Source organism: Xyrauchen texanus, chromosome 5 (assembly GCF_025860055.1).
Source record: "Xyrauchen texanus isolate HMW12.3.18 chromosome 5, RBS_HiC_50CHRs, whole genome shotgun sequence".
Taxonomy (NCBI): domain Eukaryota; kingdom Metazoa; phylum Chordata; class Actinopteri; order Cypriniformes; family Catostomidae; genus Xyrauchen; species Xyrauchen texanus.
In genome coordinates this window covers 44,129,349-44,157,194 of record NC_068280.1, presented here as the reverse complement: position 1 = coordinate 44,157,194, position 27,846 = coordinate 44,129,349, and the positions used below count along the sequence as shown (strand labels likewise).

The following is a 27,846-nucleotide window of genomic DNA, read 5'->3' as shown; positions in this document are numbered from 1 at the left end:
ACGAGAATGTACCTTTGGTTTTGACAGATTAAGATAAGTTTGTAAGCGTCTGTGTAGAGAGAAAAAATCACAATACATAAAAAATAAACGCTTTTATCGAGCATGACGAATGTAACATGTATATCCGGGACTTTGCAACGGTTGAAAATGAGGATGTATTCAACCTCTCCGCTGTTTTGGTGCGGGAATAATTGTTTACATTCGCATAGATTCACAAGCGCTTCAACTACCGCCAGATGTTTTGATCGAGAATTACGTCACACACGCAACAGCAGCATACTTTACGCTTCATCAGCGCACAAAACTGTACGTATCGGATGCGCGTCAGGGTTTTGGGGTGACACTGCAACGTCAGGTATTTAAGCAAAAATTCCCTTGTATTTGACTTTATGTGATTTGACATGGGACTGTAGTTACGTATAGAATTAAATGAAAGTCATGTCCTTGTGCAGAACATGTAAACTAATAACACTTCCATATGTAATGTGCTTGATTGACCACTAGATGTCACCAATGGATAAGATTTTCATTACTCTCAAGACATTCATTACTATTTTAATTTTCAAGTGAGATCTGTGAACAAATTGTGCGAGACTTAACGATTCTTAGTCATATTTGAAATTACTTTTAAGAAACTGGTTCCAAGGTCCTTTTTTATGGGTGCATGATGTCAGTTCCCCTTCAGTTCACACTAGAGCCCTAGCTATCTTTCTTTAGATTAAGTACCACCTGGTTTAATATTTTTTTCAAACATGGTTTCATACATTTTTAAGTATGGCTTAAAGGAGTAGTACTCCTAAAAATGAAAATTCTCTCATGATTTGCTCACCCTCAGACCATCCCTGATGTGTATGACTTTCTTTCTTCTTCTGAACACAAAATAAAGGTTTTTAGAATAATATCTCAGCTCTGTTGATCATTACAATGCAAGTGAATGGTGGACAGAACATTGAAGGTCCAAAAAGGCAGCATAAAAGTAATCCATTCCATACTCCAGTGTGTAAATCCATATCTTTAGAAGAGATATGATAGCTGTGGGTGAGAAACAGATCAATATTCAAGTTGTTTTTTACTAAAAGTCTCCACTTTCACTTTATTATTATTCTTCTTTTGTTTTTGGTGATTCACATTCTTTGTGCATATCGCCACCTACTGGGCAGGGAGAAGAATTAATAGTAAAAAAAAAGGACATTATTGATCTGTTTCTCGCCCTCACCTATCATATCGCTTCTGAAGATATTTATGAAACCACTGGATTGTATGGATAAATGTTATGCTGCCTTTATGTGCCTTTTGGACCTTCAAAGTTCTGGCCATCATTCACTTGCATTGTATTGACCTACAAAGCTGAGATATTCTTCTAAAAATATTTGTTTGTGTTCAACAGAAGAAAGAAAGTCATATACATAGGGGATGGCATGAGGGTGAGTTAGTGATGAGAGAATTTTCATTTTTCGGTGAATTAATCCTATAAGTGTCCAAATACCTTTGGGGAGAGCCAAAACTTGCATAATCATTGTCTTATCTCTTCTGTGCAGTTCCTCAGCTCATATACGGTGGAAAGTTGGACTTCCTTGTGTTTGACTATCTGTCTGAAATCACCATGTCACTGCTCACAGCTTTCAAAGCTAAATCACCTGTAAGTTATTTCTTTCCATCCTCTGACATACCTTGATTTAGTGATTTTAAAGGAATTGTTCACCCAAAAATGAAAATTTGCTGATTTACTCACCTTCAGGCCATCAGAGATGTATCCGTGTTTCTTTGTTCATCAAAACAAAATTTATGATTTTGTACATTCACTTGCATTGTTTGAAGGAGGCCTGAAATTAAATCCTAACAATCTTAAATTCAGGTTTGATGAAGAAAGAAATGTTCATTTTTGAGTGAACTATTCCTTTAAGGCACAATATCTGTTAAGAATGGCCACATGATGTAAGGGCAAGACAACCTACAACTCAGCTCATCATTGATCTTCACATACTAAACCCAGAATCTCAGTTATAGTTAACAAAAGCAATCTAAAAACAGATATATAATTCTGTTTATTATGTCACAGATAATACTTTGTTATGGTGGCGTCATCACAAACTCTAAACAATAGATACCTTTACTATAACTCAAAGTTTGACACCTTTATTATAACTGAATGTTTCATATTATGCCACATTTTTGAGAATGTCCACATATGTAATTATATAGGCCCTATCTTCTTACATTGTTATTCATCCATGTTTATTTCAGAATATGGGATATGCGCCGGATTTTGTTCTGTCCCTGTCTCCATTTATTAAGGATATCAGCAAAAGAGGTAAATCTCTAAAACTAAAAGATTACATTTTAAATGTAACATTTTTAATGTCATAAACATATATTTGAATAAATAATTTTTATTTTAAACCAAATGTGAAACAGTAAATCAGTATGCTTTGAAATTAATTGAAGCACAGCATCAATATACCTTATAATTTACTTACAAATTATGGTAAATTGTTATTGCAGATTATGCTTAACACTTCTTTTCTTTGTGACACCAAATTGACTAATGTGTATGCAATTCATTTTTGTAATTATTTTGAGTGGGGACATTGATGTAGGGCTTTCATTAGAGGACACTCATGCCATAAACATGCAACAAGTCATACAAAACAAGTTATTAACATGACATAAACATCCATTAAGTTGGGAATGGCATGCCTTGTCCAACTTAGAACTTGATCTTATTTGAGTATTGTCCCTCTCTATGCCTAAAATGAGCATATAATATTAGATATTATTGGATTGGTGGTGTTATTTTTAATTGTTCTTATAAATTAATTTAATATGTTTGTGTATTTCATTTCTGTCATTACCATACCTATGAATGTTAGAACATATTCATTTAATCGTAACAAAAACATAAATACACATACATAAATATTGTATTTATCTTTGGCCATTTTAAGATCTTGAAGATGTTTTTGGTATGGTGAACTGTTATTTCCTGCAGGTATTCGTGTGGTTAGTAATGCTGGAGGTGTAAATCCTCTTGCCTGTGGAGCAGCTCTACAGGAAGTAGTTCAAAAGGCAGGACTTGATTTAAAGGTAGCCGTGGTCACTGGTGATGACCTGTTGCCACAGGTAATTAAACTAGCTTGTTAGCTGACTGGCTTATTTTAAAGTATAGTTCACCCAAAATTTGTATTCTGTCATAATTTCTACACACTCATGCATTACACCCTTACAAACCAGAATGACTTTCTTTCTTCCATGGAACACAAAAAGAGTTAGAGATAGAGAAAGATGTTAGGCAGAATGTTAGCCTCAGTTATCATTCAGTTTTATTGCATCTTTTTTCTACAAAATGGAAAATAGCCTGTATCAAATGCCTGGTTTGTTCAAATGGTTCCTGTAGAAATAGTGATGCTTGCCTATACATACACCACTAATTATATTTTATCCTATATCCTTATTTAGTTTTCAGGCAATGGCGAAGTGTCATCTTTTGTTTGTTGTCTCTTCCAGAAAGACTCTTTGACTCAACTCAGAATGAGTGATTCAGAGGAACAGAAACCACTTCCAAAGACCATCCACAGCATGAACGCATATTTGGGGTAATGATTACAGCTTAATTACAGTGTGTCATTGGTACTTTCTGTTATTCATGCCTGGAGCCTGACTGGTAGTTTTAGCATATGAGAATCAGTTGTCTTTGGTCTGTTTCTCACAGTGCCCTCCCCATTAAACGCTGCCTGGATCTCGGGGCTGATATTGTAGTGACGGGACGCTGCGTGGACAGCGCTGTGGTTCTTGGACCACTAATGCATTCAGTACGGTTTGTCACACAAAAACACTCTCTGGGTTTCTTCTGCAACAGATATTATGACTTGGTACCAATTTTTCCACCATGACGATGTGTTAGCAATCATTAATCATCCCAAAATGTGAACAGAAACACACCAGCAGCATGTCATTTCTGAGGGGGTGGGGGGAGGGGGGTTCAAGCTGAAATTCCCATTCCCATTCACAACCAGCTTCCTCCTTTTACTTATTCTCATTTAAATTTTAAAAACGAAACTAAGGATTTCTGGATGTTTTCCAAAAAAATTACTTTTTCATCTGTATGCTTTGGTGAGTCCTATTTCTGAACCACAGATTTATTGTGAATTTGTGCAAATGCGATGACAAAGAACATTGCAATTCTGAAAATTCTCCCAAGTCTAAACAAACTGCTGACTATGTCTTCCTGTTTACATTTCTTGGAAATAAAATATATGTCAAGTCTTGCTGGAAATTCTGGACAAATGCAATACAGACTATGGGAAAGTGCCGCAATGTCAACACCTATAGCATTTACGTGGCACATACTGTAGATAGTGTTAGGTGTAATCCAATCTAATCGGATTACAGATAGTGAATTAATTTAATTACTTTTAAATACATTATAGGGTTATGCATATTTCATGTACTCCACATTCTTTATGTGGAGTACATGAATTACAGCTCAGTAATGTGTCATGTGAAGGAGAAATGTGAGGTGCTGAGTGTATGACTTGTGTGCAACAATGAACAAGAAAGAAATAAAAACATTATTTTGAATTTGCTGAGTGAAAAAGTGTTTTAGAATGTAACTTAAAATTAAAGAAATTAGTTATGTGATAACTTTTTCAATTAAGGAATTAGTGTAGTAATCTGATTACAATTTTTTTAATAAATAATAATTTGTAGCAACTGAAACACAGCAATCAATCACAGATCTATAAAGTAGAGCTATGATACAGTATAATATAGTAATATTATCTACTGTATCATATTCATTATATAATATAGTGCCATTGCTTTATCATTTATTATCTTCCCTGAGGTCCACTGATAATGTTAGTAAAGTTTTTTTGCACCAAAACAAGTCATAATTTATTTATATATGATCATTTTCCACCCTATCTCTGGCCCTCTGTCTGAAATGCTTGGTTTTGGCCTAAAAATGTTAGGGTTTACACATAATGCACACTCAACACATTGCATCCGAATATTAAACTGTTCACTCAAGCACATTAGCACTATAAACTATCAAACAGTCATAACATTTGAAATATTCATAAATAAAACTGGTTATTTATATCGGGTCCAATAAAGTTTTAACTGCCCCATTCTTCAATAACTGTTCCTTTGCAAAGCTTGAATGACTGGTTTATGACTGGTTTACAAGCAATCCATGCTGAAATGACTGTATGAAAACATATGATCCATGCTGAAATATTCTGAAGACACATCCAAATGATGCACACATATACAGTATCATCCTGCACTGATGCGCATATCACCGGAAATGCATCAAAACTCTCAAAGACGCCCATCTAGTGCATGTTTACATACACCAACAATTAAAGCAGTTTGTGCTCGAAACAGAAAGATTTGGTGCAGCTGAATGAAAAAGAATGGGGTTTCTTTTTCAGAGTTATAACTTGACACTGTCAAGTTACACTAGAACTGTCTGTCCTACTCTTTCTCTGTTTACGAGCTGAGCGCCAGTGGGCGGGGCCAAGTGTTTGATTACGTAAAAGTAGGCGTTGATGTTGTTGCTGCTGAGGCAGTCATGAATTAATGAAACCCCTAGTGACGTAGGGAAGTCGCGGAAGTAGAGATCGAGGCATTTTTGCATCTTAGTTTCAATAAATGCTTTTTATAGTAGAATGACCTCTTATATGTCAAAATATCAAGGGAAATTTGATTCCTCTTGACACGGCCCTTTTAAACAGTGTTGAAGGAGTTCTCGTGAATGCTGGCCACCTCTTGGCTATCTGGTCCAACTGATAAATACTTGTCTTCAAAACTTCAAGCAAATTAAGCACAAGTCAATTGATCAAAAGATGTTTAAGATCTTGAGAAACATAAATGCCTTTATGTGTTTCCAAATGTTTGACTGGTAGTATATATTATTAATGAAAAAAATAGAGAAATGTAGCTTCAATATAGTAGAGATCTCACTCTAGATTTCAAGATGAATTTTTCAAAACACTTTTAAAGTTTATGAGATTTTATAAACTTTTGTGCCCAATGTGTGAAAAATCTATTTTAATTGTGTTTTATTTTTGACAGTTTGCCTGGGACTCCAATAACTATGACATGCTGGCTGCTGGAAGGTACTATGAACTGAAATTTCTTACACACTAGTGCATTATATTAAATGTTTTTCCACTAAGAACACAGATCTCCATCATACCAACATATGTAAGATTTAGTCTTGGGAAAACATAAGGGCAGGCAGACACTCATGAATCCTTGTTTTTGTTGTGTGGTGTAAATGACAATTCAGTGTAAGAACATTTGTGGTAAACCACATTTTCATTTTTAGTCCAGTTCTGTTCCTGTTTTATTTACAGTGCATTTTTGTGGGAAAATCAAGTTGTTGTTGTTTTTTCTTCTCATTTTTCTCTTTAGCCTTGCTGGTCACCTGATTGAGTGTGGTGCCCAGGTCACGGGGGGAATTTTCACAGACTGGCACACAGTTCCTGACTGGTAAAACCAAGTATAAGTTCAAAGTCATGTATTCTAATCAAACAAGCTTAAGGTGAATCTTATAAAAACGTGTCACTCCAAAATCAAAAGAATTGACAAGAATTGTAAAAAGCGAGGTATAGTATAGCGAAGTATAGTATTACTTTAAAGCAGGGGTGCCCACATTTTTTTGCTTGATGATCTACTTTTAAATGACCAACTCAATAAGTCTACCAACTAAAAAAAACAGTTTCATTTAAAATAAGAAAATGCTTGTTGGGACTTCTGCATGTATCCCTACATGGAATTCATCTTTTATTTAATAAAAAAAAAATATAATAATGTTCAATGTTGATATCATTCAGTTTAAAACTAAACCCAAAACACCTACAGCACAATATATTACAATAGCCAGGGCATTTACCTTATTTTGATAACTTGCACTGAATGGAATCAGACAGTTTTGCATAATCCGGGCAGTAGCTGCTGGTAGCAGGTCTCAAACACTGCTAGCATTGCAATTTTGCACTCTGTTCTCAGAAGCCCTTGGAAGGCACGTATGCGCAAACATAGTTGTCATGGCAACTGAATAAAAAAAATCTCGCCTGGTCAATATTTACTTGTCAAGTGCAAGACAGAAACTAAAAGAAGGAAAGACATTATATTTATTTTTATTAAAACGTAACGAAAGTACATTTATATTTTGTGCGCTCTACCAGCATTGCCTTTGCGATCGACTGGTAGATCGCGATCGACGTATTGGGCACCCCTGCTTTAAAGCATCTAAACATTCTGTTTTATTCTCATTTTCCTTAATTCTCATTAATATATTAGAGTGAAAGCATACACTTAATAGAATGAGTTAACATTTAATCTTAAATTAAAAGCAGTATAAAACATTCTACCATGATGTATGAATACTTTACATTTTAATATTTATAATTTAATTTTATTTATTTTAATATTAATATTTTTTGTATTTTTTTTTGCATTATCATAATGAGAAATCTTAATGGCCATAAACAATAGGCTTAATTTACGTTAAGCTAAATACAATTTCATGTTAGTTGCTGTTGATTTTGGTGTGACCTGAATGTGACCTGTTGTTGACACATTGCTTCAAAACAAACATTGATTTTCATAACAGTGGGAAAAGTTCAATATGAGGACATTCTAATTTCATTTGATTTTTAGGGATAACTTGGGCTTTCCAGTGGTTGAATGTTCTGCTGATGGTACATTTACACTGTCCAAACCTCCAAAAACAGGAGGCCTGGTTTCATATGGAACAGTAGCAGAGCAGTTAGTGTATGAGATCGGAGACCCGAGACATTACCTTCTGCCAGATGTAACCTGTGACTTCTCTAACGTTACCATTACTGAGATACCTGGTGAGAGGCTGAAACATCAAACAAATATCAAATCTTTGTGTTGGCTTTTATAGGTTGGGGAATGCATTGTTGTCTCTGGCATTACAGGCAATGGCATTTTGAAATCCTAGTAATTTCTCAGATAGAGCTGTCATTGTCTGAGCTTGTAATGACAGTATTTATCACCTGTAGGCAGTCCTCATGCAGTGATCAGATGGGTCGGTGTTTACAATATTATCTGTTAATGTCTGACATAGATGCATGGGAGAGAGAGATCCGTGTCCATGAGATCAGGCACTTTTCAATACAAAAATAATGCAAAAAGAAAATACAGCATTGTAACAATTTAGCCTCTGGCCCTGTCACAATTCCCCCACTTGCGTTTTGGTCTTGCCTACTTACCCACTTGTCCTACGTATTTCCGGTGTTTGGTCACCAGTGTGCAAGTAGACGTGAAGACTGCGAGTGTGTGTATGACTTTTGATTGCACGTTGGGACACTCGTAGACTTGCGACAGCTGTTGTTGTCTTTTCTCTCAGCTGAAGACTGATTGTTTTTGGTCTAAATACATAAAAAAATAAATAAGCCTACATAAAATAATAAATAACTTAAAATTGTACCCATCTTTTCATTTACTAATACACTACTGGTTGTTAGAAGTGTATTGTGCTGTAGAAAATATGTAAGCTAAATTTGTTATTATGAACATAGTTTGATTTTCCGTTTGATTTTCAATAATTTGCACATTAAAACATTTTTAACTGTAAAATTGCTTCGTCCATAACTGCTGTAAAATATGAAATATAAGCAATTTCTTTCTACTCTGTTTCTCAATACACTGCATAAAACTTAATAATAAAAAAAAAAACCTGTGTGATCCATTAATAATACAAACCATTTAAATTATATACTTTGGCTTGTCATATATATATAAGACAACCAAAGACTGCTTTACACAACTTATCAGTATGTGGTTTCATACAACAAATAAAAAGCATTAAAACATATATTTAAAATACATAAATATGAGAAAGAACCTGTGGTAGTAATTGATCAATTTTTAATTTTAAAACAACATTTACTAGACCACATATTGTATGCCACACTGGCTGATAAATGACTAAAATGACCAGCAGTATTAGGCAAGAACAATCAAAATAAGGGGATTACTAGGCAAGAAGAATAACAAAGAGGTATATAAATATACACATAAATAATATTTGTAATTATGATGCTGATATTAAGTCATCCCATATACATTATATAATGTTGAATACTTCCATTTATACTCAAACAAATATATGCTTCACTTACGTTTCACTGTCTGATTATAATAAATAACTTATGTAGCTCCTGATCGTGATGATTTCTGGGAAGACCACTCCGAAGCAGTATTCGCACTGGAGTGGATTTTGTGTGGGTTAAGTGCACTGAGCTTTGGCTTGTTTTAGACATGGGACAGTCTTAAACACTTCCTGTCGTGTGCATGTGCACTCGAGTGGTCAAGACCACAAGTGTGGGTTTTGGGAAAGGGCCTCTGTTTCTGAACAATTTAAATGAGCTACAGGTCTGAAAACACCCTAAGATGGCTGCTTGAACACTTCTGGTGGCTTCACCTCCTGTTGGCAGTTTAACGTTGCGTCAGCGATCCAGTTCTATTTGTATTTCAGTGGGCAAAACTTAACAGCAATTTGCCACATACATTTTTGTTTATAAATAAATATTAAAATAACAAATCATGTGGTTTTGTCATATAATTTCTCTTGGCTAATTTCCTTGGTTCTTTATTTTTATGAACATTTTCATCCGATTTTTCATAGCACAAAAGTGCTTTGCTGCCAAAGTGAAGTCAAATGTGTCCAGTGTTTCTCTAAAACTTGAGATTCACATAAGCCTTATGTCCTTCTCTTCAAAAGATGGCAATGCAAGGTTTTATTCTGATTCTGAAATGAGAAGCTTTACTGCGGGCAAGCAAGATGGGAATAACACAGGCTGCTTATGTTACTGTGCCGGATAGTCGCGGATTAGGACTCCGCAAGCTTCGGGACTTTTGTACCTACGTGGTTGCGAAGCACTGTTATCAATGCATGACGTCACACTGTACAGTTGTGGCATCAATAAAAGGGGTTGCTGACGCATCGTGCTAATATTTTCACCAAACGTTGTGTCTGACAATGTTTGAATTTGTCAGACATTAGGATATTTTAATGGTCACTACATGAATACCACCTTTAAAAGCTCCTGTCCCGTATCTGAATGATTTTATGTACTGCACTGCTGCCACATGTTTGGCTTAGATAATCGCATGGAGGATTTTTGGTGCCAGATGGGCTGGTTTGAGTATTTCTGTAACTGTTGAACTCCTGGGATTTTCATGCAAAACAGTGTAATATATATATATATATATATATATATATATATATATATATATATATATATATATATTATCCCAGTTAGTCTCTTGTGTGCTCTTGTGTGTTCCAATCACACATTCCAGAGTTAACGTTACTCCATCACCATGTTATTCCGCTGATTAACATTTCTTTTGCTCTCAAATACCGAGATGTGGAAGGTGGAGCAGTAAAAGTAGGCGGGGCCAAAGGATCATCTCCATCCGGTGACTTAAAGGTGTGTCAACCTTTCCAACTTAATTTTCAAATGCTTACATTCCTTGGATTTTGGTTTCAGGCTGTCATTTAAGGTGTCTTACAATTGAAAATGTATTTTTTAAAAGTTAAAAAAAATTTGTTCTCTCAGGTTTGTGCCACATACATGGATGGATTCAGGGCAACAGCAGTTTGTCCTGTTGGTGGTCCTAGAGCTGTAGAAAAAGCCAGAAGAACAGCAGATAGCATCATCAAAAGGTTGTTTCTTGTGGACTTCTTCATAGTTATTTTATAAATCAAAAACTTGATGTGTCTTATTCATTTTTAAAGAAACGCACTGTTCACCACTTCACCACTGTTATTGATGAGTCAATTAAGCCACTAGTTTAAAAACGGTGTCTTTTAAAATGGCTCAAGAGCTTTTAACACTTAATGAATGGATGTGAAATAAACTATAATGCTGTAAGGTGCCCATCTGTAGGACCCAGCGAATTTTCAGACAGCTTGGCCTAGAGAACTACACTGAAGTCAACATCCAAGTTCTGGGCGCAGAGGACACATATGGACCACATGCAGTCAATACAGTTACTGTCTCTTTCTGTTGAAATATATATTTTATATTAGTTTTAATTCATGATTAGTGTAACCCACTATTTTTGAAAGCTGTTTTTTTATTTCACAGGGTTCTCGTGAGGTTGTCATATGGATGGCCGTCCATCACAAACAGAAGAAAGCATTAGAGTTTTTCTCTAGAGAGGTGGCACCAGCAGGAACAGGCATGGGTGAGTAAAAACCTCATCAACATTATCAACATTAAACAAAAATAAATAAAATATACTTTCTTAATAGATGTTCCTGGTTTTTATTTTAAAGGATTTATCAGTGCATGGGAAAAATGTTTTGTCTTTGTAGTCTTTTATTGAACTGTAATAACTTGCTCTGACTCTAAAACAACTTGATGTTTTGAAGCCCTCTTATTTTTCAGCCCCTCCCCTCCAAACTCATGTCAAATAGAGACCCCTTTTCATGATCCAAGTAATTTCCAATAGATCAAGTCCCGGCCTATATTTTGTTCTTGTTGAATTTCCATTGTTGAGTTTCACATTGAAATATTGTCACATTTTGAAAGTAAAACTGTTTGAGAATGCTGTTTTATCTTAACTTATTATTATTATTTGCATTAGATGTAAAAAGCACTTACCATCAGGGACTAAAAATGGTTCAAGATACCAAAATATAAAACTGAAAACGAACAAAATGTTTTGCAGAACATAACCAAAAATAAAGTGATTTTCAATTGTTCCCGAGTGAAAACTTTAGTTCCCTATTGAGAGGTCTCTCCTATTGCGTAAGTAGCTTACGCTATGGGAAAACTCCGTTTCTCGAGAAATATTGAAGTCTTTATGTAAAACGCATTGCAGCTGCACAGCAGACAGCAATGAGCGAAGGCAGCTCGGTCATTGGCTGTGCTGCAGCAACTTGCTCGAACCAATGACGGGGCGACTCTGTTCGCGCTCGCGCGCTCAGAGCCCGCCAAGATGGGCGTGGCTTAGGGCTATATATTAGGCGCCCCGTCATGAGAGTTCTTTAGATTTAATCTCATTCAGCAAAGACCTTCTCTTCGCTGGATCCTCCGGATTGTTGGAGTCTTTCGCCCGCTGTCGAAAAGCCTACAGCAGGACCGCTAAGAGGACGCCGGCGCCTTCAGCCGCCTTCGAAGCCTTCTGCTACGCCATCCGGCGCGCATCGCTATATCCTTTTACTGCAAGCGCTCGCCTCTGCGACGCTTTTTTGATTAAGTAAAAGAGCAATTTTCAAGGCGTTGTTGCAAATGCCTTCAGCCTGCGCCTCGTGCAGAGGCCCTCTTCCTGACGGGGATCGTCACATCATTTGCACTCGCTGCCTGGGACCGGACCACGCAGAAGCTGCTCTCATTCAGGGCGGATGCCCGAATGTGACTCCTGGGCCTCGCCGAGCTGCGCGCTCGCTTTGCCGCTTTCGCCGCAAACGAGCCTGCTTCCACCGTGCTGCCGCCCCCTCCGTTCGAGCCGCGCAAGAAAAAGCGCCGCTCACAGAGGCTGCCAGAGCACGTAGACTTCAGTGACGTCACGCCGGCCCAGTCCTTGCGTGCTTCACCGCTACCAGAGATCTCCCCGCCGCCAGTTCATTTCACGAAGGCGGACCAGCACTTCAGAACAGAGCGGTGGGTCTCGTCTCGTTCGGCGCGTCAGGGGACGACGATGAAAAAGATGACAGCCTCTCTGTTGACGCTGCATCCGACGACTGGCCGGGCTCGGCTTTCGACCCCGCGCCTTCAACATTAGCGGACATGAGCACGGGCACCAGCATGGACTCAGAGATCGTCCGCATCCTGTCTAAAACTGTAAGAGATTTCACTGAACGCTTCACTGAAGCTCGGAAGGATTCGCAGGCTATGCGTCACTTCCTGCCCAAGCGCTCCAGCTCGTCACAGAGCCGCCAGAGACCGCCTCAGCAGCAGCAGCGAGCCAGGGTGGCGCCTCCCGTCTCCAAAACATGTAAAACATTACCCAGTTCCCTTACAGGCGGCTGGAAATGTCTGTACAGCAGTCAATGGGCCAGTCACAGAACTCGCTCACCTGCAATCAAACATCGTTTTAACGGCAACACACAGAAATCACATTTTCTGCCTGTGTCACTAAGGGGTCACGTGTCCACACTAAAGTGCGCATTCCCACATATCAATACTGTCCAAACAGTGCCGAATACTTCCCCAGCTCAGCTGGACGCTCCATAAATGTAGATCGTGTGCCTATTGTCATGTATGCACCACTACACACGAGCACTGTTCCCACAGTTATAAACACTTCCCCAGTAAAAGCGGGAAATACTATAAAAGTAGCGCGCGTGCCTGCTGCCATGCATGCACCCCTACACACAAACACTGTATGCATAGCCAAAAAAAAAAAAAAAAAACCCCGCCGCGAGCGGAAGACTTTATGAAAGTGGCGCGCGTGCCTACTACAGTATATGCACCCCCACCCATAATCGTTGCCCATACAGTTTCAAACAGTTCTCTGTCTCATGCCGCAAACATCACAGATGTGATGCGCGAGCCAAGAGACTCCCCGCTAAGAGCGGGAAGCTTTATGAATGTGGCGCGCGTGCCTATTACGATGTATGCACCCCCACCCGAAAACTCTATCCATACAGTTTCAAGCATTTCTCCGACTCATGCTGCAAGCATTTCGGAGATAGCGCGCGTGCCTGTACTCTCACACGCACCCCTGCACTCGGCACTCAACACGGCTGCTCAGCGTGCACCTGCACCTCTGAGAGCTGTAAACTCAGTGTTAGCACAAGGCAATTTGCCGGTGGGGCCCATATGTCACTGCGACACGCCCCCAGCCAGCATTCAGCCCATATCTGTGCGAGCAAAAGCCTGGGAAAAAATCCCCGACATGCCGAAATGGGTTTTGAACATAATAAAACACGGTTACTCACTTCAATTCCGCTCGCAGACCATCCCACTTTTCAGCGGTGGTCGAGACGAAAGTGAGGAAAGATGTGTCACATGTTCTATGCACCGAGGTGCTCAAACTGATAGAGAAGGGCTATAGAAACTGTTCCTCCCTCTATGAGCTAGGCGGGTTTTACAGCCGCTATTTTCTCGTCCCGAAAGGACGGTGGCCTCCGCCCCATCCTAGATCTCAGACATCTGAACAAAGCTTTAATGATTCGCTCGTTCAGAATGTTAACAACCAAACATATCCTCGCGCAAGTTCGCCCGGGGATTGGTTTCTATCAGTGGATTTGAAAGACGCTTACTTTCACATTCGATAGCGCCTCATCACAGGCCTTTTCTGAGATTCAGCTTCGAGGGACAGTCATACCAGTACACAGTACTACCATTCGACCTATCATTGGCCCCCGTACATTCACGTAAATGTATGGACGCGGCACTTTCCCCTGAGACAGCGGGAGTGCGAATACTGAATTACCTCGACGATTGGCTAATCATAGCACAATCAGAGGGTCAGTTAACGACGCACAGATCTTGGATTATCAGCCATCTAGAATGCCTGGGTCTGAGAATCAATTTTGCAAAGAGCGTGCTATCCCCCAGCCTGAATATCTCTTTTCTGGGAATAGTGCTAGACTCAGTGCAGATGACTGCACGCCTCTCATCAGAGCGCGCGCTCTCTATTCGACGCCTTGCAACATCATTCAGAACGGGCGTGCGCGCCCCCGTCAAACGATTTCAAAGAATGCTCGGTCTCATGGCCTCTGCATCAGCTGTACTCCAGCTAGGATTGTTGCACATGCGTCCTCTCCAGCACTGGCTCAAGAGCCGTGTCCCCACTCACACGTGGCGCTCGGGCCACTTTTTGATCAGAGCGAATCACAGCTGTATAAAAGCCCTGATGCCCTGGAAAGCCGTCAACTGGTATCAAACCGGCGTGAGTCTGGGCATAAATACGCGGAGAAAAATGATCACGACAGATGCCTCCAAAATAGGATGGGGGGCCCTTTACGAGGGCAGGCCTGTCTCTGGCTTTTGGTCAAACCCGGAAAAGCGCCTACATATAAACTGTCTGGAAATGAAAGCGGTCGCCTTGGCTCTCAGAGCCCTGCTTCCGTACCTGAAAAACGAACACGTCCTGGTCCAAACGGACAACATGACGGTAGTTTCGTATATAAATCACCAGGGTGGACTCAGGTCGAGCTCCCTGCACTCTATGGCCAGGGAGCTCATCTTATGGTCACAGCACCACCTGCGCTCGCTGAGAGCAGCACATGTGCCAGGCGCCCTGAACCAGGGAGCGGACATGCTGTCCAGAGACAAGGTTCTCCCAGGAGAATGGTCTCTCCACCCCCTGACGGTTCAGTGGTTATGGCAAACCTTTGGCGAGGCAGAGGTCGACCTCTTCGCCTCCAGGGAAAATGCGCACTGCCCCCTTTTCTTCTCAAAGAGCACGGACGTGCTCGCCCAAGTCTGGCCGAGCCGCCCCTTGTATGCTTTTCCCCCGATCGCGATGCTACCTCAGGTCATCAGTCGGATCAGGGAAGTGAAATGTGCAGTGCTCCTGGTAGCCCCACTCTGGAAAAACCAGACGTCGTTTCCAGAACTGATGCAGATGATGCAATCTGCCCCATGGCTGATTCCGTTGAGGCTAGACCTCCTCAGGCAGGCCAACGGGATGATTCTTCATCCCCGCCCCGATCTGTGGGCCCTCCATGCATGGCCCCTCAACAGGTTCCCGAGAACCTCCCCAGTGGAGTTTTGAGAACCATCACTGAGGCGCGGCGCCTCTACGAGCGCTTATATGCCCAAAAGTGGAAAGTGTTCAGTGACTGGTGTGATACCAAGAGCTTGAACCCCAAATCATGCGAGATACCAAGTGTACTCGCCTTTTTTTGCAAGAGCTGCTGGAGGCGGGCCGCACACCCTCCACGCTCAAAGTCTATGTGGCTGCCATAGCGGCGTCACACAATCCTGATAAAGGACGTTCATTAGGGAAAAACGACCTAATCATTCGTTTCTTAAGAGGCGCTAGGAGGATGAACCCTCCTCGCCCCCCCTCGGTGCCGATCTGGGACCTGGCCACGGTCCTGGACGCACTCAAGAGTGCCCCGTTCGAAACCTCTCCGAACCGTGCACCTTAAACAGCTCTCGCTCAAAACTGCGCTCTTGCAGGCTTATTTGGCTTATGCTATAGCGCTGGCTTATGAAGCCAAGGGCATTCAATGCACCTTAAGCGTCAGAGCTCACTCTACGAGGAGCATGGCCTCCTCGTGGGCGTGGTCGAGTGGGATACCCATTGAAGATATTTGTGCGGCGGCAGGCTGGGCCTCACCTTCGACATTTATCAGGTTTTATAACCTACAGGTCCCCTCATTGCATTCCAACATTCTATCAGCCTGACTATAGAATGGACTGGAGTATGTATATGCTGAGCATTATCTCCTCCCTTATAGGTCCGTCTCTGACTGATTTAAAGGATTTTTTATGCATATCAGTACATAGAAAACTCAGTACATAAGATATGTGCTTGTGTTTGTACTATGAGCCCCACCATGGACCACCTTGGAAGGCTCTATACTATCCCATTATGTAGCTCGCCGTTGGCGGCTCGTGGAATAATCACTTTGCTTTAAGGCTCAGGCATCTGCCTCTGGCTTTATAGAGCCGAAGTCAGCACGCACTATCGTTTTGCATGGTGTTCCCATAGCGTAAGCTACTTACGCAATAGGAGAGACCTCTCGATAGGGAACGACTCGGTTACTAACGTAACCTCGGTTCCCTGAGAGGAGGGAACGAGTATTGCGTAAGCTGCCGTGCTAGTGCTTGGTCAGTTCAGCTTCAGTCGATTGAACCTAAAGAACTCTCATGACGGGCGCCTAATATATAGCCCTAAGCCACGGCCATCTTGGCGGGCTCTGAGCCTGCTGAAGGCCGCTGCCATTGGTCGCTGCGTTCAGAGTCGCCCGTCATTGGTTCGAGCAAGTTGCTGCAGCACAGCCAATGACCGAGCTGCCTCGCTCATTGCTGTCTGCTGTGCAGCTGCAATGCGTTTTACATAAAGACTTCAATATTTCTCGAGAAACAGAGTTTTCCCATAGCGTAAGCTACTTACGCAATACTCGTTCCCTCCTCTCAGGGAACCGAGGTTACGTTACTAACCGAGTCGATTTAAATGCTGGTAACTAGTTAGAACTGGTTCATTTCATTCCGATAGCTTTTTCATGAAACCAAAGGCCAAAGTAAATTATTGGAACTACACCACTTCATGCTGCCCGAAAAAATGAAATGTGCTTTGATCCTGGATGAAGGAAACTGCTGCATCACACATTTCTTTGCTTAATTGCTCATTGTGGATGTCACATTCTGTGAATGAAGACCTTTTTTAACAACTATGTATAATTACCACATATACTGTACATGCACACCTAATCCAGATCCAAGGAAAACATTATTAGAGGCAAACGTATATTTCTCAGTTTTTTCCTTCTCTGAATTATTGTTAGATATGATGCATTAATACATATTTGATGCTGCTGTGTTTTGACTGAGTTTTTCCAGACCAAGTTGCTTGTTTCTCTTGCGAGATCTGGTAAAACTACATCTGGTTCATCACCCACACTCATTTTAAAAAGATTTTGTTTACTTTGTTCTAACCGGTAATCATTTGGAAAGGAGGCTGTGGATCTTCTGAACCTGAACAGAAAAACATAGTTTTTGCCAAGAACGAACCGAAATGAAAAACATTTCATTTTTAGCCCCTGCTTTCCACACAGTGCGACTGTTTGGATGTGCTTTTTTCGTGCGGATGACCCGGGTTAGATTCTGCCTTTTATCCCACTTTTTCCCATCCTGTTTCCTGTCTCCACTATTAATATTTCCTTTAATACTACTTATAATAAAAAGTTATATAAAGGTTGATTTCCTTGGTGAAGGTCAGGGAATTACGTGATCCAGGTCAACTTTGTTGTTGTTTGCGGAAGCCGTAGTTTTAACCCAATTAGTCATCGAATTACTGCAGTAATATGTGTTGGTAAAGTAACCATGCTTAATTTGGTGGTTACTATGATTTTACCATAAAATACCATGGTAATGCTCTGGTTACCGGTGTTAAACTATAGTAAGGGATGGTTAGGGTTAGGTTTAGGGGTTGTGTAGGGTGTCTGTGGGACTCTATGTAAACAAAATAAACACGCTGGAGTGATGCCACTGTCCTGTATGTTAGTCTTTAGTTAGGGGTGTGAATAGTATCTGCCACTGTTTGCACCAGGGTCCAAATATTATCTAACATTACTTGCACTTAGTTCAAAGAAGATGCTTTGGGTTGCTGTTTACTTTTATTGTAAATAGCATCTATCACTATTTGCACTATGTGTAAATAGCATCTATTGTATAATTGGGGCATATAGCCTCTGCCTAACTTTAAAACTGACTTTGATTTTACTATTGAAAAAGATCAGGCCAAGATATACAGTAATTTGCACTCTCTCTGTCCCTACAGCTCCAGGACTAACAGCCATAGTAGGAGGCAGACCACGAATGTCAGTATTTTTACTCTTGAAGCTTGACAGAATGTTTAAGAACAATAAATGATGGCCACCGAAGGCTGCATGTCTAATATTTAATTGAGTGTCTGTTGTTTCCTTCTAGATCACCAGTGCTGAAACCATTCTTTTTCCTGCATCCCAAAGCCGATCTGGGGGTACCCTTTTCTTCTCACTCTCCTTTGCCATTAGCCAACTGATACAACAAAATGAAATGCTACTAACAGTGACTGAATGGATTAGATGGATTATGTTAATGGCTCTCTTAAAGTATGGATAAATGAATCTTGATTGGTGCTTTCAGGTGAACATTCATTTGAACGGGGAGCTGGTGGAGACACACAGAGAGGAAGCAACAGACCCTTTGTTAGCAGAAAGACATGACCCCTCCCTCAACCAAGAGGAATACAACCACACAGGTACCACACTGTTTATATGTGTAAAGGAATAGTTCCCCCGAGTGAAAACTTAGTCATCATCTACTCGCCCTCGTCTCGAAACCTGTATGTTTATTTTCTTCCGTGTAATACAAAACATTTTATGTAGAAAGAAGTCAGGGCTGCTCTTTTCCACACTATAAAAATAGCAACCCCAACCGAACAGATGGCGCATGCGCTTGGAGAGCTATGGTGGAAGGAAATATTTTCAGTGCATAATGACTTAAATTTTGGTCTGTTCCCCACACAATTTTATTATATAGCTTTAGAAGACCTGGAATATGGCACATGAGTCTTTTGGACTTCTTTAAAGGTATTGTTTTGTCCTTTTTGGAGCTTTTTGGTCACCATCCTCATTGATTGTATATAACAAAATACCAGCCTGAATGTGTTATGGTACTGAGAATCCTTATTGAAAAAATTGTAAAAACAAGTAAAACTTCAAGATGCATTATGGTGAGGAGAATTCATAGGAATAATGTCCAGTTGTTTCCTTAAAATTATGTTAAAGTGATAAAACTCTTAATGGTCCTAAATGTACTGCAGGCTTCATTTTATTTATGCAAAATATAATATATAAGTTTTTGTATTGAGTTGGTGTTAAAATATGACCAGGACACATTCTTGACTGGTTTGGTGGGAATGATCACCCTAATAACTCATACACTCTCCATAAGAAAACTTGTGAATCCTGTTGAAACAGTGTTTTTAAATGATCAGTTAGCAACATTTCTACTGACATTTTAAATTACTTATTCAAAAGGTCCACACACATTTCTATCATATAGCTTTAGAAAACATGGAATAAGGCATATCTTTTATGGTACTTTAAACTACTGTGTTGCTCTTTTTTAAACTTGATGCCATTCTTAAATGCTTTATGGAAAAGACAGGTCTGGACATTCCGCTAATGCTAACTAATTTTGTGTTCCATAAAAGTAATATTCTACTGAATGCAGAACTATCTAAATGTATAATTGTTACTTATTCAAAAGGTCAGTTTGGCGTTTTCCAACATGCAAGGATAGCTCTAGTTCTGTAATTTGCTGAATCTATTGGCCTTTGTTTTCTTTCACAAATGTGGTTTCCTTCTCAGTATCTTTCTTTGGAAAAGTATTTTGACCTACTTGTCTGAAAGATGGAAGTGAGTGGAATATTTGTGCTGCAAACTCAACAGAAATAAGTGGACTTTAATTAAACCTTGTTTTAAGAGCCAAAGTGATTGTTCTTTTATAATACCCAGATACGGATTTTAAAATCCCTTGCATTGGAGTCCAGTGTTGCCTGTTTTCCAAGACTCTTTTGCATTAGGTTGTCTGAAAGGTGCAACCTCTTTTTAGTGCTCTGGCAGCTTTTGCTTGAGTCTCTTTATCTCTGTGCCACTTTTCGGTCGCACTAAACAAGCAGCTAAACCCTTTAAATAATTGGGGACATCCTTTCATTGGATCTAGCTGTTTGAACACACACAAGCACAGACTGTTACACACACTCACAGTAATTCACAAACTCGCAAAGCCATGCACACAAACACGGGAGGTCAAATGTACATAATAAAAAAACAACATAGACTCACTGCTCTGTTTCTCTTTCACTTTATTTCACTACCCCCGCTTCCTTGCTCTCAAATCCACAAACACACACTCACACACACACACACAGAGGAACCTGGAACCGTGGTGATTAGGAGCATCACAGAGGGTTGATTGTAAGAGAGGCTTGTAATGTTAAGGCCAAGGGCATTTTTCAGAGACAGAAAAACAGATTATGGATGATGTAGCTAATGATAAGAGATAAAAGTACTATACCTAGCTGTGTTTAACGCCATTGCAGTGGTGTTTCAAGCTAATTATTCTGGTGGGACACAAACAATCACAACATTGACAGATAATTCGAAATGCTGTCTGTCATTTTGTCAGATAAAAAGGAAACCAGAAAACCATTTTAACCTAGTGCATCTGTTTTGACTTCACTCTCTGTCTCTCACATGCCCGCTGTGGTTTAGGGGATAGAATCTATAGTTTGTACAGTATAAAATCATTATGTCTATGGAAAGTCCTCATAATGATAGGTAGACCAACATCTACCTATCTAATGTGTGTGTGTGTGTGTGTGTGTGTGTGTGTGTGTGCCCTGTTTATTCCCCGGAATGAAGATGTGTTAAGAAGAGTATTAACACCATCATCATTTACACCTGGTATTGGGCATCTCTTCTGTATTTGGATTTTTAGAAGAGGGTCTCTGATTTCATGACTGCATACATCAATCATTACTTCAGTGTTTTAATGCATGATAATAAAGTGCTAAAATTCATAATAACAAAAAAAAAGCGGTGCATCCTTTCAGCCAATTATACTTGCATTAGAGATGAATTGTCAGTTATTTTAGCACATAAACTTTATGACTTTAGATTCAGAGATGTGTTTACTTTATGTTGATATCAGGGACATTGAAAAAGTTCTGTGAACTTGTGCATGTACACCGATGAGACAATGACCACTCACAGATGTAGCGAATAACGTTGATCATCTCCAAACAACGGCACATGTCAAGGTCTGGGTAGATTAGATGGTAAGTGAAACATAAGTTCTCGTAGTTAACATGTTGAATGCAGGAGAAATGGGCAGGAGTAAAGACCTGAGCAACAGTGACAAGGGCCACATTTTTATGGAAACATGACTGTGTCAGAGCATCTCTGAAACGGTAAGGCTTGTGTACTGCTCTCAGTCAGCAGTGGTGAGTACCTACTCAGTACCTCACTCTTCGGAGTGGTCCGAAGAGGGACAAACCACAAACCGGCGAAAGGGTGTTGGGTGCCCAAGGCTCATCGATGTGTGAGGGCTACGAAGGCTATCCCATCTGATCCGAACCGACAGAAGGTCTACTGTGGCACAAGTCATAGAACATTTTATTGATGGTTACGGGAGGAACGTGTCACAACACACAGTTCATCTGTTCACCGCAGACCGGTTAGCATGCCCATGATGACCTCTGTCCACCATTGGAACAGGACCTTGGTGTTGTTGAAGAAAGTCGCTTGGTCATATTAGTCCTGTGTTCTTTTACATCATGTTTTACGGCCATGTATTTGTGTGCCGTTTACCTGGGGAAGTGATGGCACCAGGATGCACTGTGGGAAGACGACAAGCCAGTGAAGGGAGTGTGATGCTCTGGGCAATGTTCTTCTGGTAAAACCTGAATCCGGCCATTCATCTGGATGTCAATTTGACATGCGCTAACTACCTAAACATCATTGCAGACCATGTACACTCCTTCATGGCAATGATATTCCCTGATTGCAGTGGCCTCTTTCAGCAGGATAATGTGCCACAATGTGGCACAAACTGCTCCACTCCAGACATTGTATGGGAATGGTTTGAGGACAATTATGAAGAGTTCAAGGTTTTGCCCTGGCCCCCAAATTCTCCAGATCTCAATCCGATTGAGCATCTGTGTGATGTGCTGGACCAACAAGTCAGATTCATGGTGGCTCCACCTCGCAACTTACAGTTGACTTGAGTTATCTGCTGCTGATGTCTTGGTGCCAGATACCACAGTACACCTTCAGGGGTCTTGTAGAGTCCATGCCTCGGCAGGTCGGCGCTGTTTTGGGGGCACGTGGAGGACCAACTTCATATAAGGCAGTAATATCATAACTTTATTTTTTAACATCATAATGATTTGGCTCATCAGTCTATGTATGCCCTTTTTTCTAAAGCAACCTCTGAACATGATGCCACTCACAAACATCCCTAATAATTTAATCTCTGCACAAATCACCACTAAAACGTACACATCCATGTCAAAAAGCTCAAGTGACAGTTCAAAGAACACTTCAAACAATGGCAAACAATTTTACTGAAATGAAGAGCGGTTTACTGTAACTAATCCAACCACCAACATATTAGAATAAAATTAGCTTTTATAACTTACCAATGAAGTTCAGTAGCGGTAACTTCCAAGGCTCATGACAGCAGCTTGACAAACGTATGATCAAAGCTTTTAATTGGCTCAGTGGCAAATGCAAATGTGCCCTTCAGGCCATGAGAGGACAACTTAAAACTTGCATAGATGCGTTTTACGTCCTCATGACTTCCGAGTTCACTCTTTCAAGGTAGTTAGACAAGACTGATTTTCAGAAGAACGAGAACGTGTCCTTAGAGTTGAGAAACACCCATGGGGTGGGTTATTTTCACTTGGGCCACTAAGCAACAACCTAGCAACTCCCTAGCAACCACCCACAACATTATGTGAATAAATAAATAAAAACTTAAGATTTTTATTTGCTATATGTAGCCAAATTTTACACATTTGTCTTGTTCATGGGTGTTGCCTTTATTTAAATTCCAATTTAAAATATTGGTCAGATAAAGCAACCTGGGAGTTCATCGGGACCAGACTAAACTTTGAATTAGATCTAAACCTTGCAGAATTGAATTACACCAAAATTGTCTCTCTTTCAGATCTGCCCTCTGGCCCTCATACTTACAGACTGGAGGAGTTAGCATACACACGCAGTGGAGACAAAGGGGACTCCTCAAACATCGGTGAGTGTCTCTGCGATTTCACACACAGTGTATAAGATTTCAACGATGAGAAAATTTGCTTACTTTATACGCATTTCAATGTCACACCAAAGCCATTCTGGCAATAAATGCTTTGAAAATGCTGGGTCAAACCATGTTCTCTGACCACAAACCATGAATCACAGTCCTCTGCCTGCAGCCAAAAATACAACACACTTTTATGTTGTAGAAACTTGCCCTAGTATAAACTTAATCTCAGGTTTGACAGGAGGTTGTGTGTCATCCACAGTAGACTGTGAGTCTGCGTTGGTGTACTGTATTTTGGCTTTATTTGTGGACATGATTTGTTAGCTTTCTGGTGTTGAACTCATGCTGAACTGTTAGGTCAACCTGCCAATGTTCTATCTATCTATCTATCTATCTATCTATCTATCTATCTATCTATCTATCTATCTATCTATCTATCTATCTGTCTGTCTGTCTGTCTGTCTGTCTGTCTGTCTGTCTGTCTGTCTGTCTGTCTGTCTGTCTGTCTGTCTGTCTGTCTGTCTAGACAGACAGGTGATCTCTGTTTGTCTTTATATCTATGCCTTGAAAAGATATTTAAATTGTTGCTTATGCTCAGTTTTACATAATTTCATCTAATTGAAATTATTAAAAAAAAAAACTTAACTTGTAATCACAAACAAATGTAAAAGTTATAGAAAGGTCATGGAAATTAATTGATCAAAAGGTATGTAAACCATCAGTCTGTCCATCCGTTTTTTTTCAAGACATATCTTTGCAGAGAAAGTATTATATACAATTATTTAATTATGTTTTTGATATTACGTTAATGTGTCAGATTAACGTAATACAGAAAAAAAATATCTTTCTATCTATTCTATCTATTCAGCATTGCAATAATTGTAACTCCTGTTATAGGTGTTATTGCGAGACACCCTCTTTATTTTCCTTACCTGAGAAAATGTTTAACTGCTGATGTGGTGGAGCAGTATTTCCAACACCTGATCAGAAAGGATCAGACTGACTTACCCTCTGTCACACGGTAAGAAACAGAAAGTTTAAAGTGTGCTAGGTGACCACTCTAATGCAGATATTAATATTTTGATCATTTGATCAGTCACAAAGTAAAGCTTTTTTATGATCTGCCTCAGGACATAACACACAATAGAATTCTTCAGGACTTACAACTTCAAAAGAAACCATTACAAGTTAATACCTAAAGCTGTAAAGGAAGTTAATGTTACACAAAATAAACATTGTAACACCTTAAAACTGAGCAACTTCACATCTGCAGCTGGCACGCCATTATTTAAGATCTGTGTGAGAGAGAGTGCATGCACTCAAGCTTCTCGGTTTATGGGATGGGGAAAACTCCACTGGTGCCGCTTATGAGGACCACCTCATGCTGTGGACTGACTGTGTGAGAGTGTGGTGTGAGCTAATGAACAGATGTGTAAAAAGCAGGAGGTGATCTTAATTATGATAATGTATTTCACGTGTGTGCGGTCGCTTCCAGGTACGAACTGCCTGGCATTCACGGGCTGAACTTCATCCTTCGCAACTCTCTTGGTGGGGGAGGGGTGGCATCGTTACGCAGTGACCCTCAGGTAACACAAACACAGATTGTGTGGCACATTCATTCATACAAGCTTGTAAAATGGACATGTGTCATCAGCCATTGCCGGTTTTGAAACCAGAAAATGAACAAAGGTTAAAAGGAAATCGAAAATCTGTAAAATGTAAACTTTCAGTGACAGTTTTCATTTTAATAATAAGTTGATGGGTGTCACGTGACATACACAGACGCTAAGAACTATTTAACTATACTTTTATAACTTAATTCATTCATTTTTAAATCATGATATAGGTTTAGATTGAAATATTTTAACTGGAACAATTTAATGAAATTGCATTAATCCTCTACAATTGCTATACAAGATGCCATAATGTGTTATGTCGTGTTTTGTGTGTCTCTAAATGTTTGTTGCATTTCTGCAGGGAAAAGCCTATGGGCAAATGTTGCTTGACTTCCTGATTTGCTTGACTTCCTGATTTGAAATCACTGGCCGACTAAACGAGTGGGACTGAAAGATGTCAGTGGTGTCACATTTGAAAAAGTACTTTATATGAGTGTCTTGTTTTGAATAACCTCAGATAGATTTTATTATGCACTATGTGTAAATTCAACAGTGTCTTCCATTTTAGTTTGTGATACTAACAATTTGAACAATTCTGGAACCAAAATGTGAACACATAATTGTGCCTTGTATGTTTTTTTTGTTTCGATTTTTTGTTGTTCCTGTAATTTATGTACATACAAATGAAGTAGACATTACTGAGTATTAAGTACTTCGATTTGAACAGTGAAAGCAAAATAAAGAGCAGACTTAAGTAAAGCTCGGTTTTGGTGGGCTGTTGTTGAACATGCAAGCACTTTAATATGTAGTGAGTACATTAGAGAATGTCGTCCTTGACATAGTTGTGTTGAGTTGGCCACGTCTTGACGGCGACACTAAATCAATAAACCCTTGAAGTTTTGAGCCACCCCATCCTCTCATTACCTCTGACCCCTTTCGACACAGGAATTCAGAGAGCAAAAGGGTTTTCCTCCTCTGATGGCTGAGTTTGTGTTTACTGCATAGGCAAGTGTGTGTGTGTGTGTGTGTGTGTGTGTGTGTGTGTGTGTTTTAAGGAAGAATAATTTGTTACCTTTATAGCTGCAGGGGAAACACAAAAATTGCATTTTTTTTATTCTGCAGCTAGGACAGAAATTAAGTACTTATACTGTCACATTTTTTATAAGAAGATTACACATTTAAATCTAGAGAAATCAAAATTCAAATATCCCTCCAAGCATTTCTGATTTACTGTGAAGTAATTTTTTTTTATAGGTTTTATGGATATTCATTTTTTTGAATTGTGATGTTTTGACCTACATTAGCATGCAATGACAGCATGACCTCAGCCGCACTGAGTGATCACTGGGAAAAAGAAGGCAAGACATGTGAAGAGTTCATTTGTCAATGGCCGACAGACAGATCCAACAGTTTCTTATTGTGTAGAGAACTTCTTGGCTTCATCTGAATGCAACAGAGTGTCATTCACAATAAACACATACACGGTCACATAAATTGAAATCACTCTCCCTCACACATTCATCACAAACACATTCAGCAGTCACATATAGACACTGGGATGCTGGGGCACAAAACAGAGAAGGAAGATAAATGCCTTGCCATTTATCATCCGCTATCTATCAGCAATTCGCTGCTGTTCAAACAAGCAGCAGCTCAGAGAGAGCACCAAGTAATCTCTAATCACTCAACAGTCAGCTTTTGCCCTGGGACCCCTTTGTTACAACTGTGACATGGATTCCTCATGCTGTCTATCATCACTCTCCCACTAAACTAAACCTCAGAGGGAGGGAGAGTTGCTGGATTCCATTAGTCCTTTATCTGTGAGTTAAGTCTATTTTGCATCATTTTACTGATATTTACCAGTTAATGTCCTCTTTAAGGTGTGGCTTTTATACACTTTGCATTAAGGAGTGCTGAACTATTTACAGGACAATCAGTTGTTTTCATTCCATTGATAGACTTTCAGTTAAGACCATTAAGTACTATTGGTATTCATTAGTGCAACCTATTGCTATAACTCTCCTTTTTCTTGTTTGGCCAGAGAGAAAATGTATTGGAAATGTGATGGCCACATTTCTGGAGACCTTTAATAAAGTGCTGACATCCACTATGTCTACACGTCCCGTAAACTGGTCTATTGGTAAAAGGCGCTCTTGTTTGGTGTGGTCTGGGTGAATGTATTGAGGACTGTAATTATTGCCATATGGCATGAACCAGCTCTCAACTTCAAACCACCGACAGCCAAACTCAGTGCTCTCACTTTTTCCACTTATCCGTCTGGCCTCCACTTACATCAGAGAAAGTCCAGACACTGGGAGAACGCAGAGACCTTTAGTTCAACACGTTTATTTTTCATTTTCAAGCAATAGCAAAAACAATAAATTAACTATAGCTATTTGTTGAAGGATATAGGCTACCAGTGCTTGCAAGACAGCAAAAAAAAAAAACAAATAAATAAACCACCAAAAAAAAAAACTTTAAAGTGTTAAAGTTTTAGGGAAGCTTTTAGATTTTGACTTTGCATTAATGTGCATTGAGCTGCTTTACCGATACCACGACTCTCAGCATGCATCTTGCAGTATGTCATTTATTTTATTATTTATTTACACTGCAATTATAGATGCTTAAATAGATTCAAGAATGAAAAGGCCAATCACAATTCAGTATGCAAATAAATGGAAGATGACCAATCGCAATTCGCTCTGCAAATAAAACAGTGACAAGATCCCTAGTGAATTTTGAAT

The 27,846-nt window shown here is 39.8% G+C and overlaps 1 protein-coding gene across 1 annotated transcript; it reads left to right on the top strand.

Annotated features, from left to right (window-relative positions):
* The first annotated feature begins 2 nt into the window (after window positions 1–2).
* On the top strand, window positions 3–26,000 carry LOC127643778 (uncharacterized). The gene is made up of 20 exons (XM_052126655.1): window positions 3–355; window positions 1,539–1,639; window positions 2,245–2,311; window positions 2,990–3,120; window positions 3,505–3,593; window positions 3,710–3,809; window positions 6,079–6,122; window positions 6,421–6,498; window positions 7,672–7,868; window positions 10,411–10,475; window positions 10,605–10,711; window positions 10,935–11,037; window positions 11,136–11,235; window positions 18,457–18,496; window positions 18,606–18,657; window positions 18,804–18,918; window positions 23,397–23,480; window positions 24,384–24,507; window positions 24,982–25,072; window positions 25,464–26,000. The coding sequence occupies exons 1-20, from the start codon at window positions 103–105 to the stop codon at window positions 25,515–25,517; spliced, it is 1,995 nt and encodes a 664-aa protein (XP_051982615.1). The 5' UTR covers window positions 3–102; the 3' UTR covers window positions 25,518–26,000.
* Window positions 26,001–27,846: the final 1,846 nt, after the last annotated feature.